The sequence below is a fragment of the Hypanus sabinus genome, chromosome 28 (genome assembly GCF_030144855.1).
Source record: "Hypanus sabinus isolate sHypSab1 chromosome 28, sHypSab1.hap1, whole genome shotgun sequence".
NCBI lineage: Eukaryota > Metazoa > Chordata > Chondrichthyes > Myliobatiformes > Dasyatidae > Hypanus > Hypanus sabinus.
In genome coordinates this window covers 17,408,247-17,425,314 of record NC_082733.1, presented here as the reverse complement: position 1 = coordinate 17,425,314, position 17,068 = coordinate 17,408,247, and the positions used below count along the sequence as shown (strand labels likewise).

Below are 17,068 nucleotides of genomic sequence, written 5' to 3'. Positions count from 1 at the left end.
CATCTGAGGATTTTCAAATTAAAAATGAATTTAAAATTTTTCATTCATATTCATTGATATTCAGTTGCAAGAAAAAGTTTGTGAACCCTTTGCAATTAACTGGTTTTCTGCATTAATTGCTCATAAATTGTGGTGTGACCTTTTCATCTAAGTCACAATAACAGACAAACACTATCTGCACGAACTAATAACACACAGACAATTGTACTTTTCATGTCTTGAATACGTTGGAAGAAGTATGTGAACTCATGTATTTATAACTGGTAGAACCTTCATTAGCAGTAATAACCTCCACCATATGTTTCCTGTAGCTGCTGATCAGACTTGCACAATGGTGAGGAGGAATTTTAGACCATTCTTCCATACAAAACTGTTTCAGTTCATCAATATTTCTGGGATATCTTGCATGAGCAGCCCTCTTCAGGTCATGCCACGGCATCTCAATTAAGTTAGACACTGGACTCTGACGAGTCCATTCCAAAACACTCTTTTTATTTTTAAGTATAGAAATATAGAAAGCCTACAGCACAATACAGGCCCTTTGGCCCACAAAGCTTGAGAAGAGCTTTGTGAGAAGCTATTAAGCCATTATCTCGAGAAGAGTGGGCTTTGTCTGTAACCTGACTTGGTGTGTCTTTTGTCTATATAGGGCAGGGCACCTCTACAACCTACACCTCCAATCTCATCTGGATCACCTGACTCAAAATAGCTTTTGTAGAAGGCATTACCCCTTCCACAAGGGGTAATTGTGATTGTTTAAATGGTGTACTCAGTATTGACAAGAACTACAATCGTTTGTGTTATTAATTTAGGCAGATTGTGTTTGCCTATTCTTGTGACAGATCAGGCTGCATTTTTGAGTAATTAAAGCAGAAAACCAGGTAATTGCAAAGCGTTTACAAATTATATAGCAGTCATCTTTCAGAATTTAGGAGTTGGACAAAACACTCTGATTCAAATTTGAATTATTTCTACCAAAAGGTAAATAATTTTATTAGCTTATCAAGCTTAAAGCAAATTTCTAATTTGATAATTGAATGTTACATCAAAACAATCAAATTAGACAAGGCACAATATGAAAAATAAACATTGCCACCAATAGCACTGCTTAGATGTTGCATCTGTCAGTTGATGACATTTGGGTTACAACCCTAATGTTGTAACAGCCAGTAGAAATAGAAATGGGTTAATTTGGTTATAATTTTACTTTCACATTGCTTAATGGGCACAGCTAAAATCTAGTATTTATATGCATTGTGACCTGTGGCTGGGAGGGATACAACTGTATGAAGACTTTAATGTTTTGCAGTTAATACTGAGCAAAATCTTTATTGAGTTTGTGGATATTTTAGTTATTTTTCTGTTGTCCATGGATAAACAATGTTTTCCTTACCTACAGGACTATTTTTCAACATAATTCAATAGAATTAAGGGCTTGAAGCAACAAGAGCTGCCTACATTTTTTCCCTTAGAGTTCACAGAAAATGAAAGGATAAGATAGTACAGTACATGAAACAGTATTGTGCAAAAGCAAGCTATTCAGCCCACCATGTCTTCGATGCCAATCCCATCTGCCTATTCATGGTTTATGACCTTCATTTTCTGTGTGTCCATCCAAACACACCTTAAATGTTGCTTAATATCTGTTTCCTCCACTTTCTCTGGCAGTATGATCCATATATCAACTGGCCTTTCCTGTTAAATTCTTTAACCTATACTTTAAAGATGAATCAAATGGTGATCTCAGTAAGACGTATTAGACCTACAATAATGAAAGGGATTGGCAGTATACAAATAGAAAGGCTGTTTCTTTGTGCTGAGAATTCTGAATTTGAGAGATGGGTATAATGACAAGATGGCGATTGGCCATCCTTGAGGCAAAGGTTGGGATCTGTTGCTTTACCCTCAGGGCTGTAAAATTCTCTACCCCGTAGGACGGTATCATAGGAGTTTATCATGGCTGGAGTTATTAGATATTTGAAAACTGGGCCTTGTGATAATCGAAATTGGTTAGGATAATTGAACAATTATCTACCGTCTTAATATTGGGCATTCTCCAACATGTGGTCAGGAATCACTAGGTTGTGAAATAACTGAAGTGCCTTTAATTGGATTTTTCTCTCTCTGTTCAGTTCTATAAAACAGTGGAGCAGTGTTTTGTAGGCTGGCCTTGTTTGAAATTATTTGAAGTGTTCAAAATAAACTGTATTAGTACAACTTAATTTGTGAAATCTACCAGCAGTTATTGACGGCACCTCAGCTCTCGGAATTATTCATAAAAGTATGTATAGTGAGTAGAAATGTGAGCAGTCAGTTGTTTCATTTTGCGCTTCTTTTGCAAAGTATGTATGCTCTGAAATTAGTGTAGGAAATCTGAAATAGAAAATGTTGAGCTGGGGTATCGTAATTGAAATATTTAGACTTTAGTGAAGAGTTTTTCTCAAAGCTGAAAAAGGAATTTTAGGATTCTGTTTGAAGCACTGACTAAAATAAATTAGAGTAAACGTTGTTGCTCAGCGACTTTGGCAGAAGAGAAAGGGGGAGAAGAGGGGAGCAGTAGTGATGGGGGATTTAATAGACTCTGGACGAATGGGACACCTGGGTGGTATGTTGCCTGCCCCCCCCCCCCAGGTCCCAAGGTCCCAAGGTCAGGGATGTTTCGGATCAGACCCACAGCCTGGAGAGAGAAGGAAGCCAGAAAACTTGGTACATATTGGTATAAATGATGTAGGAAAGAAAAGCAAAGAGGTCCTGAAGAGCGAATTTAGCGAGTTAGGCAGAAAGTTGAGAAGCAGGACCTCCAGGTAGTAATTTCTGGATTGTGACCTGTGCCACGTGCTAGTAAGGGTAGAAACAGGATGGTTTGCTAGATAAATGTATGACTGAGAAGGTGGTGCAGGAGGTAGGGCTTCAGGTTCTTGTATCATTGGGATCTCTTCTGAGGAGGTATGACTTGTATAAAAGTGACTGGTTGCACCTGAACCTGAGGGGAATCAATATTCTCATGGGCAGGTTTGTTAGAGCTGTTGGAAAGGGTTTAAACTAATTTGGCAGGGGGGTGGAAATGGAGTGAAAGGACTCAGGATAGAACAGATGGTTTTTTTAAAAAAAAAAGCAAAGATAGCGTGCAGTCTGCCTGTCAGGACGGGCAGGCAGATGATGGGACAAAATTGCAGCCAGCATGGTGACTATCCGTGCAGGGATGCAGAATCAGAGGGCAGCAAATACAGTACCCAAAGTGTTATATCTCAATGCATGCAAGATATTAAAGTGGATGATCTTGTTGCACTATTACAGATTGTCAGGTATGATGTGGCCATCGCTGAAGAATGGTTGTAGATGGGATCTGAATGTCCAAGGTTACACATTGTACAGGAGGGATAGACCTTTACCAGGCAGAGGGGGTGGTGTGGCTCTGCTAGTAAAGAATGGCATCAAATCAATAGAAAAATGTGACATGGGATCGGAAGATGTTGCATCCTTGTGGGTTGAGTTAAGAAACTGCAAGGTAAAAAGACCCTGATGGCAGTTATATACAGGGCTCCCAACAATAACTGGATGTGGACCACAGGTTACAACAGGAAACAGAAAAAGCATGTCATAATGGCAATGTTATTGTAGTCTTGGGAGATTTTAACATGCTGGTCAATTGGGGAAAATCGGGTTGGTAATGGGTCTTGACAAGATGGCTTTTTAGAACAGTTTGTCGAATCTACTAGGGTAGATCCAGATCTAACTGGATTGGGTGTAATGTGATAAAGCAGAGGCGATAAGGGAGCCTAAGGTAAAAGGAGGAGTCAGTGATCACACTATGATTGAGTTCAACTGAAGTTTGATGGGAAGAAAATAAAGTCTGTTGGACCAGTATTTCAGTGGAATAAAGGAAATTAGTGGTATAAGAGGAGAGATGGCCAAAGTAAACTACAAGGATGATAGCAGAGCAGCAATGATGTGAGTTTCTGGGGAAAAATGAGGAAAGTGCAAGGATATATGTATTTCAGAAATACTCAAATGGCAAAATAGTACACCATGGCTGTCAAGGGAAGTCAAAGCTAATGTAAAAGCAAGAGGGCATACAACAAAGCAAAAATTAGCAGGGAGATGGAGGATTCTGAAGCTTTTAAAAATCTACAGAGAGCAACCAAAAGAATCATTTGCAGGGTAAAGATTAAATAGAAAGCAAGCTAGCAAACAACATCAAAGTGGATAGTAAAAGCTTTTTCAAGTATTTTATTTAAAAAAAGATGAGTTGAGAGTGGATATAGGACCACTGGAAAATGAGGTTAGAGTTAATAATGGAGGACAAGGAGAAGACAGACGAACTAAGTGAGTATTTTGCGTCATTCTTCACTGTGGAAGACACTGGCAGTATGCCGATTTTGAAGGGTGTGAGGGAAGAGAATTGAGTGCAGTTACTATTACAAGGGAGAAGGTACTCAAAAAGCTAAAGGATCTAAATGTACACAAGTAAGCCAGACCAGGTGAATTACACACTAGGGTTCTGAAAGAGGTAGATGTAGAGATTGTGGAGGCATTAGTAATGATCTTTCGAAAATCATTGGATTCTGGCATGGTGCCAGAGCACTGAAAAATTGCAATTGCTACTTCACTCTTTAAGAAAAGAGAAAGGCAGCAGAAAGGAAATTAGACCAGTTAGCTTGACCTCGGTGGTTGGGAAGATGTTGGAGTCAATTGTTGAGGATGAGGTTATGACACAGGACCAGATAGGAGAAAGTCAGTATGGTTTCCTTGAGAGCAAATCTTACCTGACGAACCTGTTGGAGTTCTTTGAAGAGGTGACATGTAGGATAGATAAAGGGGATGCAGTGGCCTTTGAGGTGCTACGTAGGAGGCTGCTTACAGGAAAGTTGGCATGGTTAGAACATTGGCTGATTGCTAGGAGGCAGTGAGTGGGAATAAAAGGATCCTTTTCTGGTTGGCTGCCAATGACTAGTGGTGTTCCGCAGGGGTTGGTGTTGGGACCGCTTCTTTTTAAGCTATATATCAATGATTTAGATGATGGAATAGATGGCTTTGTGCCAGGTTTGCAGATGATATGAAGATTGGTGAAGGGGCAGGTAGTGTTGAGGACATAGGTAGGCTACAGTAGTCTGATTAGGAGAATGGGCAAGAGTGGCAAATGAAATACAATGTTGGAAAATGCACAGTCATGCACTTTGGTAGAAATAAATGTTCTAAACGGAGAATATCCAAAAATCTGAAATGCAATCAGATTTGGGAGTCCTTGTGCAGAATAACTTAGAGGTTAACATGCAGGTAGAGTCATTGTTGAGGAAGGCAAATGAAGTGTTAGCATTCATTTCAAGAGGTCTAGAATACAGGGATATGCTGAGGCTTTATAAGACACTGGTGAGGCCTTGCCTTGAGTATTGTGAACAGTTTTGTGCTCCTCATCTAAGAAAAAATGTGCTGGCAATGGAGAGGGTTCAGAGGAGATTCACAAGGATGATCCTGGGAATTAAAGGGTTCTTATATGAGGAACATTGGATGACACTGGGTCTGTACTCATTGGAATCTAGAAGGATGAGGGGGGAGTCTCACTGAAACCTTTAGAAAGGCCTAGACAGAGTAGATACGGCAAGGATGTTTCCCATGGTGGGCGAGTCTAGGATAAAAGGGCACATCCACAGAACAGAGGGCTGTCCATTTAAAACAGTTACAGAGAATTTTTTTTTAGTTGGAGGGTGGTAAATTTGTTACCATAGACAGCTATGGAGACCAGGTTATTTGGTGTATTTAAGGCAGAGATAAGTTCTTGATTGCACACATTGTCAAAGGTTACGGGGAGAAGGTTGGGACCTGGGCTGAGGAAGGGGAAGAAGGGTTCATGATTGAATGGTGGAGCTGATTTGATGGGCCAATGGCCTAATTCTGCTCCCATGTCTTATGGTCTTGATGCCTTGTTGTAAGAAATACCTGGACTCCAAAATGAAAATCAGAAAATGGTAGTGAAGACAAGTAGATAAGGCATCATCAATGGAAATGATCTATGGATACTGCCTAACTTCATGGTATTAAATGCTAGTTGTTTTTAAAGTAGGATTTTTAGCAACTGCATTTTTTTTTGCTGCATTTCAACGTAATCTGATTCTGAACAGACAGGCATAATCCCTTATTCTTATCTTTGAAAATTATCCACATGATCCCTGGTTGTATTTATAACTTAAATCAGAAATTTTAACATTTTCTAAAGACTGCTATAAAGCCGGCCGGTGGTATAGTGGCATCTACACTGGACCTCAATATGAGTGGTCCTGGGTTTGAATCTGGCGGGCTCCTTGCATGCTTTCTATCTGTGCTGGGTTGAACGTCAAGCTATAGCAACTCTGCCTCATAAAAAATGCACACAAATGCTATGGAAATGGCAAGTTTGCCGTCTGATGCAGCACAAGATGCAGATAAGAACAACTATAGACTGCCATTGCTCCAAGCTTTTAACAGTAACAAAGTTTGTCAATTAGTTAGTAATCTAGTGGCACTCTTCCAAATCTCTTCAGCCATCTATTTCACTGGAGTGTGGTTCAAAATATGACAGAATGCTAAATGAGGCTTGACTAAGCATTTGGGGAGGAACATTATGGTACTGTATTTAGTTTTTAATTAGATTGTCCTTTCAGCATTCTTTTAGAATTTGCTTTCAACCCATGGCATTCAATATAATTACTGTATACCAAGTCTCTAGCTCTCATGTGTAGATTAATTTCCAGCCCAGCAGACTTTGTAAATGCTTGGAGTGAGTTATAGCACTATTTTAACTTAGTGGCTGGGTTTGTTTCTCCCATGCATCCAGGTCTAATTTTTACTTTATATTCTAGTAGGGTTCTGAAAGCATAGTGCAATCATTAATGTTCAAATTTTCACAAATAATTAATGTTTTATGTAACAATGTTTCTTTTCGTGCCATTGAATTGACTTTATTGCGTATATCCTTGACATACAGGAGTAAATATCTTTACTTTAAGTCTCTGTCTAAATGTGCCAGCTGGTGGTGTAGTGGCATCAGCCCAGGACTTCGGAGCAAAGGTTCCCAAGTTCAAATCCAGCTGGCTCCCTTGCATGCTTTCTAATAACCTGACCTCATAAAAACCTGCTTTAAAAAAACAGTTGTCTCAACAGTGTCCCAATGACTCCACTCAGAGTTAAGGGATTCTTCTTTCTGTCTAAATGTGCACTGTACTTTAAAGCAAATAACTTTGCTTTTCTTAAAGCTTTTATTCCAATCTTGAATATTTTTTAGTTCACATTGATGTGCTGTGTCCTCATCAATTTGTTTTTTGGGGTTTTCTTTAGAAAGTTACTAGGGTGGTAACATTGCAATCAGTGAGTTGTTTTTTTGTTTTGTTGGTCTTCCCTCTTGCTGTGTGACATCTCGCTGCCCCTTTATTAACTGGGGAGAGAGAGCCTGTGGCCTGGTGAATTGTTGGGTGAACAGTTAGTTTTTGATGCCCTGCAGATCATGGCCTCCCTTTGGGGACTTCACTGTTGTGTGGTGGGTGCTAATAAGAGAGGGAGGGGTGATGCTTTGTTGCTTGCCTGTGGGGGAAACAAGCTGTCACTAATTTTGTGGAAGTCCGCGAAGAGCAAGAATTCTAGGTTATATATTGTATATATTTGCTGATATTAAATGGAACTATTGGGAATTGCCCTCTATTCCAATTTTTTTTGCAACCGAGGTAATTTTTTTCTTGCACAGTGAGAAAATCTGACAAGCTTTCCATGCTGCATTGAATAACTCAATCATTTGGTATCATGGTCAATGTTCTTATCTCACTGGAGAGGCAGTGTGGAAACTGAAAAGCTAACAACCACGGGACCAAGGATTTAATCACCTTGGAATGAATTCAGGCCAACCAGCATTGTAAAGACAAAGGGGTGGCTAACAATCAGGTTAAGACCCTTCATCAGCACTGAGCATAGAGGGGAGGTGACTGGTATAAGTAGAGGGAGGGGTAAAGCAGGAGGTGTTAGGCCACAGGTAGGGCCTTGATTTTCCAATTATGAATAGCCTGCAGCTCCCAACCTCATGTTCACACTTGATCTACCTACGTGCTCTTAATCCCTGTTTGCAATCTTCTGTTCCATCTGCCTATCACCCACAGATTAAACCTAGCAGGTCCCCTATCTTTTCCCCCAACTGGTTTATTTGCCCATCATCCTTCCCTTGTATGGTTCCTTCTCTGTCTTGGATTCCAGAATCTGTAGTCTCCACTTATCACTCTAGCATCTGTCTCTACTCCAACTGCCTCCTTTTCTCTCCTTATCGGTTTCTACTTATCACTACCAGCTCCATCCCTTCAGCACCTGGCTTCATGTACCTATCCGAATCTTCCTCCAAATCTGGTTTCCATGGAGTTCCTCCAAAAGTTCTTTTGGCTTCTGTTCATAGCAACTGCAGTCTGTCTCCATTTAACCACCTCTGCTGGTCCACTCCACTTCCAAAACTGTTGCATTGTGTATCCACCTTGCCTCTTTCTGATCAGGCTAATTGCAGTGTCCATTTTTGTAGCTCACCATTTGAGTTTTGGCTTCACTTAAGAACTACTATGTTTGTGAACTGTGTCTAACAAATGAGGTGACAAATTATTCTAAGTCTTACCTGTTACTATTCTCCCCTCTAGGGAGTTAAGGAGTTCAAATGTGAAGTGTGTGGACGAGAATTTACCCTTCAAGCAAATCTGAAGAGGCACATGTTGATTCATACCAGTGTGCGAGCTTATCAATGCCACATCTGTTTTAAAACTTTTGTGCAGAAGCAGACTTTGAAGACCCACATGATTGTTCATTCACCTGTCAAACCATTTAAATGTAAGGTAAGAGTAAAGGATAACCTTCTGATCTCCTTGCACTTTTCATCCACTAATAGTACAGTGGGGAGGACATAGAGCCAGCAACAGGTCATTTGTAGATATAGCTATAGGAAAAAAAATAGTAACATTTAAATGAACTGGAAAATTGCAAGCATTTACGGGTGTACAGAAAAGAACTATTTATCTTCGGGAACTTAGAAATAAAACAAGCTTACTAATAGATAATTGGAATTTAGACCTTTTACTTTCTTCACATCTACACTTGTTTTAATGTATGTTTTCCTTGTTTCTCTGGTTTGAAGACCAGTTATATAGTGATATTCTTATTGTTAGTTGAGAACATGAAATTTAGGTTCATTTTAGCAATCAGTAAAAAGGATGCTTGAAAGCTAGGTAGCATTGAGTTGAGAAGGAGGTACAAAGATTTTTGGAGGGGAAATGCAAGCTAAGTGAAGGGGTAAGGTCATTATATTTGCACAGATTTCTTAAATTGACTAAACTTTTTGATAACATTGAGTGGCCTGACAATTGATCTAAAATTGTATATGGTGGTATCAAGCACTTATTCAGCACTAATCACTGGGGGACTGAAAACTTGGAAGCACTTCTGTTAAAACTGTGAAGCACTTGCAGAGGAGCCTTTGATCAAAGTTTATTTTGTGATTCATAATTATCAAAGGTTTTTGGTGTTTCAGAATTGCAGTTCATGGTGCATATTCACCATGAGGTACCTTAATATAAGTGTGTAATTGAAATAAATCAGTAAAGCAGTCCCAGTGATTCAACAGTGCTTGTGAATTCTTATACCTTTTTATCCACTGGAAATATAAACAGATTATGGTGTGCAGTATATGTTAAAGTTTGGAGTAATAATGCCCATTAGTTGAGCATCTAATTAAGAAAAGTGATGCTACACTACCTGAAAATGTATCTGCGGGCAAAAGCAGGTTGATTATTATTTCCACACACAAAATGCTGGTGGAACGCAGCAGGCCAGGCAGCAACTATAGTAAGAAATACAGTCGACATTTCAGGCTGAGACCCTTCGTCAGGACTAACTGGAAGAAGAGATGGTCAGAGATTTGAAAGTGGGAAGGGGAGATCCAAAATGATAGAAGACAGGAGGGGGAGGGATGAAGCTGAGAGCTGGAAAGGAGATTGGCAAAAGGGATACACAGCTGGAGAAGGAAGAGGATCAAGGGATGGGAGGCGTAGGGAGAAAGAATGGGGAAGGGGAGCGCCAGAGGGAGACGGAGAGCAGGCAAGGAGTGATTGTGAAAGGGACAGAGAGAAAAATGAGAGCAAAGAAAAAAATGGGGGGGGGGGAGAGAGAATAATAAATAAATAAGGGGTGAGGTAAGAAGGGGAGGGCGGCATTAACGGAAGTTAGAGAAATCATTTGATTTTTTTTCTTTTCTCTCTCTCTGTCCCTCTCACAATGACTCCTTGCCTGTTCTCCATCTCCCTCTGGTGCTCCCCTCCCCCTTTCTTTCTCCCTACGCCTCCCATCCCATGGTCCTCTTCCTTCTCCAGCTGTGTATCCCTTTTGCCAATCTCCTTTCCAGCTCTCAGCTTCATCCCTCCCCCTCCTGTCTTCTCCTATCATTTCAGATCTCCCCTTCCCTCTTTCAAATCTCTTACTATCTCTTCTTTCAGTTAGTCTTGATGGAAGGTCTCGGCCCAAAACGTCGACTGTACTTTTTCCTATAGATGCTGCCTGGCCTGCTGTGTTCCACCAGCGTTTCGTGTGTGTTGCTTGAATTTCCTTTCCCTCAAGTTAGCACCCAAGATCATTTAATACTGTTGCTTACCTGGTCTGGATGCTGTGGGCAAAGCTTGCTGGCCTTTTTTAAATTAAATACTGCTGAGTGATTTGGTTAATGAAATTCATTGTTTGGTTTTAGATTGAAAGAAAATGCATCTAATTTTGCAAAGGGCAAAAGTGAGTTTGAGAATTGAGGGAATTTTAGAAACCCATTAAAAGGAGGAAATAGAATGTAAAGTTAAGAGCAAGAAATGTATAATGTATTGTAATTCTAGAAGTACCTGATAAGAGTAGCAAAAATATTGGTCCCCTAGTTCTAAGAGAAATTAATACAGAACATTAAATATTTGACTTTGGTGCCCTTTGATATTTTCTTGTGCAAAGTGATATCTTATGTCATGTTTAATATTTTTCAGACTTTTAGGATGCTTTTGATTTGATAAACTTAAGTTTTCAAGACTTTGTAAGATACAAAAGGTTACTCTATGTGATAATGCTTAATGGATGTGTTTAATGTACAGAAAACGGTGACGAAAGATCATTCAGGTTTCTAGAAGTAGAATGCCTTGGGAGTCATTGCTTGTGTCTTGGTTAGCTGCAATCTGTATTAATTTTGGATATAACATTCTTGATTCCTTCATTTAAGTTTCCTGTTATTACAGTGATATGTGGGAAGGTTCCATTGACCAAGAGCAAATTCTATGTTGGGTTCCCTGCAGCATGTGACTGGCTTTCTAACTCCCAGAGTCTTTTCAAAAGGCACAGCTCTGAAGTGGAATTGGATATTATCTGAATGTCCAGATGCTAAGTTCAATACCACTCTTACCAGAACAGTCCACTTAATTGGTACCTCATCCACTACAGTTGAACAGAGGCTGTAATGTGCCACCTATGAAATGTACTAAACTTAGTCATAGTAATTTTATATAATAGTAATATAAGACAAGTGCAAATGTCTTGTGTCATTATTGTACCTGCCTCGGCTACTTTTTCTGGAAAATTGCATGCACCATCTTCTGCATGAAGTAGTTGTCTCCTGGGGCCTTTATTAAATCCTCCCCCCACTTAAACCTGTATCCTAGTGTTTGGTCCCCCTTCCCTGGATTAAGAGTAGATCCAATTTATCTACAACCTCCCATAATTTTATATACCTCTAATGTCTCTCCCCCTCCTCCCCCACTGCCTCTTAATATCTCTTCCACTCCCCCCATTCTCCTTTTCTCCTATGCTTCAAGGAATAAAGTCCTAGCTTGACCAGTCCCTATTTATGACTGAGGCCTTTGAGTCCAGCAACATTCTTGTAAATCTTTGTATTTTTTCTAGCTTTTTTACATTCTTTCTATAACAGTATCCAAAACTGTGCAATACTTCAAGTGTGACCTCAGAGTCTTGTACAAATGCAACATAATGTCCCAACTCTTGGACTCAATGTCCTGAATGACGAACAGCATGTCAAATGTAATCTTCACCACCTACTTTCAGTGAACTGTATACCTGTATTCCTAGGTCCCTTTGTTTCAAATTCTCTCAGTGTGCTTCCATTTACTATGCAGGCTGTACCATGATTTGATTTGATAACTGCAATACCAGTTTGCCTAAACTACTCTTAACATCTCCAAAGCCTGATTTCTTTCACCGAAGAGGACAGTAAGTTCTTGGGAACACAATAATTGAAATATTTCTTTCCAGGTTGCACATCATCTTGGCTTGGAGATGTATTATTGGGTCTAAATCCTGAAACGGTTCTCAACAGTGACGTGATTGTACTGTTATCAAAAGGAATACAGTAGTTCAAGAAAGTAGCTCCCTAGCACCCACCCTTAGTGCAACGAGGAATGATCAGTAATTTGTGGCCCTCACATCAATGCTCATATCTTAAAAAATAAATTTTGTTTGCTATAATGTAAATCTGTTTGAGAGATGACAATATCTATTTGATTAGATGGAATGCAGAAGAGAGCACTGAAAGTAACCAGATTGCACGAAATCATATTATCCTGTTAATTCCTTGCATTTCTAGTGCTAGCCTCCATCTTTATGCTTGCTGACTTTTCTGCAGACCTGGGTAACAACTTGGAGGAATATGTTTTTTTCATTTAAGCTATTTGTACTGAAATTAGTGCCAAATGAGCCTAGATCAGACTGGATGTTGAAATGGGAACCTGTGGTTTGTATTGCATTATAGGTCGTGAGAAATGACTAATTTTAACATTTCCTCTGTCTAATCCTTTTGTGCTCTTTATTGCCACACATTGATGTTTAGCTATCTTAAATTATGCAAACTCTTTACAGTGGAAGAAGTACACTTGGGAGTTTTTGATCTGGTTCACTGGTTTTATGGTAGCATTTGTCATTTTGGAGGCTAACACAAACTGATGCTAATGTCCTTCACTTTTGATGACTTTCTGTAATGTGTTCGAAGTTCAACTGCTAGGCATTATGTAGTGAATGATTAACATCACAGTATGGCAATGTTTAACCATGATTTACCGTGGTAGTTCACCTGTATCAATTGTTTAGTACTGCTTCTGTCCTTTTTCAGACAACTCAATAATAGTTGGATGACAAAAAAATTACTGCATTCTATGCAAGAAAATACAATGACCCATCTTTAAGGTGTAATTTAAGAGATTTTACCTTAAATGAGTTTAATGTACTTCATGGGTTTTCCAGGTTTGTGGTAAAGAATTCAATCGGATGTACAATCTCCTGGGTCACATGCACCTCCATTCCGACAGCAAGCCTTTCAGGTGTCCGTACTGTTCAAGCAAGTTCACCCTCAAAGGGAATCTAAGCCGGCACATGAAAGTCAAGCATGGTGTTATGGACATTGTTCTAGATGGACAAGGTACAGTATAGATGCATGTATGAAGTATGGATCAGATGCAAAAACTTGGAGTTTCACTTAGTTTTTAAATCAAGTTAACAAGTCTGTAGCAATCCTTGAAACGTGTAGTTAGTACAGTTGTAGTTAAGTGTTTTTGTACAAATCAGTTTTGCATATCAATTTATGCATTAGAGCTGCTACCAGCAAGTGTTGGACACAGACTACAGACCAAAACTCTGCAGTTCTCCAAATGAGGTCTGTATTGATGAAGGTGACCCCTTTATGGATAAGGAATTAAATGCCTTTGCACTTGGCAATGTAAGGAAATTCCCATTATACCAGTTGTCTTGGTTCATTCTCCTGACACAGGTTGAAAACGCATCAACTGGACAGATTGAGGTGGTAATGCTGTGTCCAAAATGGCTACCCTACTACTTCAATAGTTACAAGGTGTTGTGCAAATCTTTCCTTCGTATCCCTTGAGTTATCCTCACTTAATCCCATCCCATATATCCCTTGATGCTAAGTTGCCTCTCACTTTTCAGAGGCAATACTTGACGCTGCCATGGAGAATTTCTGAGTCATAAATTCATTTTAACACAGAAGCATCCCTATTGGCTCATCCAGTCTGTGCCAGGCTATTAACCTGCCTCATCCCATCAATCTGTACACGGGCCATAGCCCTCCATACCACTCCCATCCATGACCCTATACAAATTCTGATTGTATTTTTTTTGAAGTAGCTAAACCAGACAGGCTAGTAAAATTAGAGAAGAGCTGGTACTGCAGTATTCCAGTGTGACTGACGAAAATGGGCCAGGAATTTTGTATATGTGAGCTGCCAGAAATTGTTTTCTGTGGAGTGTGTCCATTGCATTCTAACTGGTGAAAACAAGGTTGGTTGGTGTTAAGGTTTGGGTGATAAATTGCACAATAGATTTCGTTCAGGCTCCTGACTTGTGTGTAAAGGTTGAGGGAACAGAAATTCTGGCCCAGCCTATTGAATTTTTTTAAAGAATAGAAGTAAAGGGGAGTTGGGTGGAAGTACAGTATCCAGAAAATGTACTTTGATTCAGATATTTATAGCAGGACTTGTATTTGAGAGAATTTACTTGTGTGCCCTTATGAATTATTGAGTTGGTTGTTTAATTTGTTTCCTTTTGGAATTGCTATGATTGTATTGTAATCTGCTATGATTGAGTGTCTGTATTTATGCAATGTGCAGCTAGGAAAGTTGTTGAAAAATTCAGACAGAAGTTCTCAGCATCAGTTGCTGAATAATCCCCACATAGCCAACTGCCATGACTCAGCTGTGCCTAAATCCTTGTGCATGTACATTCACAGCCTTGAATGAATCTTCTGCATGTGAAAAGGAGCTGTACAATATGCACAAAGATAACAAGAGAAATCATTTAGCATCTGACAGTTATGTAAAAATAACTGAAATGTTGAGTTATTTTTTGAAGAATAAAACTAAAGTTCACATTAATGCGGTACGTACTTTGTCTCTAATGAGGCAAGGGAAAGTAATTCAGAGAGCAATTCTATTACTTTTTAAATAGTGATAGAACAAGATAGTGCAGGCCCATGGGTTAGCATCCTAAAACAGGAAGGGCTGTTTTCCAGTGACGTCATCGTTTGGAATGGCAGCCTAAAATATTAGCTCCTCTGGAAAAACGCTTATTTCGCCCCATTAATCCGCCAAATACTAGTTCCCTTAAATATCTGACCTGGTAAGAGGGGCAAGAATGGGAAAAAGGAATGGAGATTTTAAAGCTTCACTGCGGAGCCTGTGGACGGGGCGGGGGGGGGGGGGGGGGTGTTGCTGTGAATGGCACTCCTACACAAGCATGTGGCTGTGAGGCTGACGCTGGGCCTCATTCAGGCAAAGTGGCAAATTTAGTAAAAATTTTGGAAGCAATATGGGGAAATCCAAAAAGACACAAAACAACAATTAAATGATATCAAGTCAGGGCTCACCAACGTTAATCAAAAGTTGGAAGATCATGTTCAAAACGTGGAACAGATGCTAAGTAAGATGATAAAAGTATTAAATCATCAAGAAAATAAATTACTCAACCAAGAAGGAAGGTCACGACAAAAGAATATCAGGATATATAATGTTCCTAAAGGAGTGGAGGGGTTGTCTATGGTGGAGTTTGTAGAAAACTTGCTACGGGACACACTGGAGCTTCCCCCGGCTATGGCACTTGACATTGAGAGAGCACACTGCGCGCTCATCCCGAGGCCTTTTGGAGACGGGAAAAGTAAGCCAAGGTCAATAGTAATCAGGTTCTTTCAGTACAAAACCAAAGCAGAGATTCTGTGCAAGGCCTGGGGAAAGAAGAAGGTATTTTTAAATGGGGAATTAATATATTTTGATCAAGATTACCCCCAGCAGTCCTGCAGAAACATAAGGAATATTCTGAAGCGAAGCGCGAATTAAAGCAAAGAAGGATTAGCTTCCAGACTCTGTACCTGGCTAAACTGCGAGTGTTTTATGAAGACACTGTAGCTGTATCAGACAGTGGAAGAGGTGACTGCATACATGAAGGACAGAGTGTTGCCCGTCAGCATGATCAAATTGAGGGGAAAGCCTGGCTGAGCAGCTATCCAGCTCTGCTTGGGAAATTTTAGTGAGAGAATCAAGAAAGCAGGGGATGGGAGGAGGGTGAGAGAAGAATATCAGGAAGAGACTGTGTTTTCAGGAGACAGTCCTCACCCCCTCCAGAAGAGCCATAAGGTCTGACTAATTTCAGAAGTGTTGATAAAGCTAAACAGAAGCAAAAATAGGCTGTTATCTCAAGTACATATTATAATTGGGATTTTATATTACTCAATTATTTAATTTTTTATTCATTCATTCATTCACTCCTTTTTCCCCACCTAAATGAAAATATATACATGGGAGGAATACATATGGAAGTCCTTTCTATATAATGAACATAGGTTTTTTTCACTTACTTTTATGGGTACTGCAGTAGGGGCCCTCAACTCACAGGTAGGAGAGGCTATCCCCCATGGCTAGACGTATCCTCTAGCTCAACCCAGGGTCATCTACTAGAGACCTCAGCCTTGGAATCGCACCTTTGGTACCTTTTTCATTTGCATTTCTTGGTTCTTATTTGTTCAGGAAGTAGATCGATTAAGTTCTATTTTGCTAGTTTTAATGATATACTGACAGATAAATACACATGGCTAAGGGCAAAGTAAAACTCATTCCTTTTAATGTCAATGGGCTGTTAAATCCAATCAAATGCAGTAAAACTCTTATCAAAAATGAAGAAAAACAAGCCCATATAGTTTATTTACAGGAAACTCACTTAAGTGATAATAAGCATGGAAAACAAAAGCTTCACTAACTTGTTTTTCTCCTCAAAAATCAGGACATAAGAGAGGAGTTGCTTTTCTCATCTCAAGCAAGCTAAATTTTGAAGAAGTATTCAAGATGGATAAGGAGGGCAGATATATTGAATATATATGCACCCCCAGGAAGTGATATTAGTTTCTTCCAGAAAATTACTAACGGAAACAGGTCTCTTGATAAGTGGGGGAGACTTAATTACAATTACAGCCAAAGTTAGACTCTTCCAATAGAAAAACCTATGAAACAAAGTCCTTACATAAGAAAGTTAACACACTTTTTGA

General features: G+C 39.6%; 1 protein-coding gene across 4 annotated transcripts in view; it reads left to right on the top strand.

Annotated features, from left to right (window-relative positions):
* The window catches only part of znf710a (zinc finger protein 710a), a 70,854-nt gene that overhangs the window by 44,840 nt on the left and 8,946 nt on the right, over positions 1 to 17,068 (top strand). For 3 of the 4 annotated variants that reach the window (XM_059952669.1, XM_059952670.1, XM_059952671.1), the window contains 2 exons: positions 8,640 to 8,831; positions 13,267 to 13,441. In XM_059952669.1, the coding sequence (XP_059808652.1) occupies positions 8,640 to 8,831; positions 13,267 to 13,441 (367 nt within the window). Of the gene's footprint in view, positions 1 to 8,639; positions 8,832 to 13,266; positions 13,442 to 17,068 lie in introns of those variants that run through there. The other variant, XM_059952672.1, reaches the window with a different exon arrangement.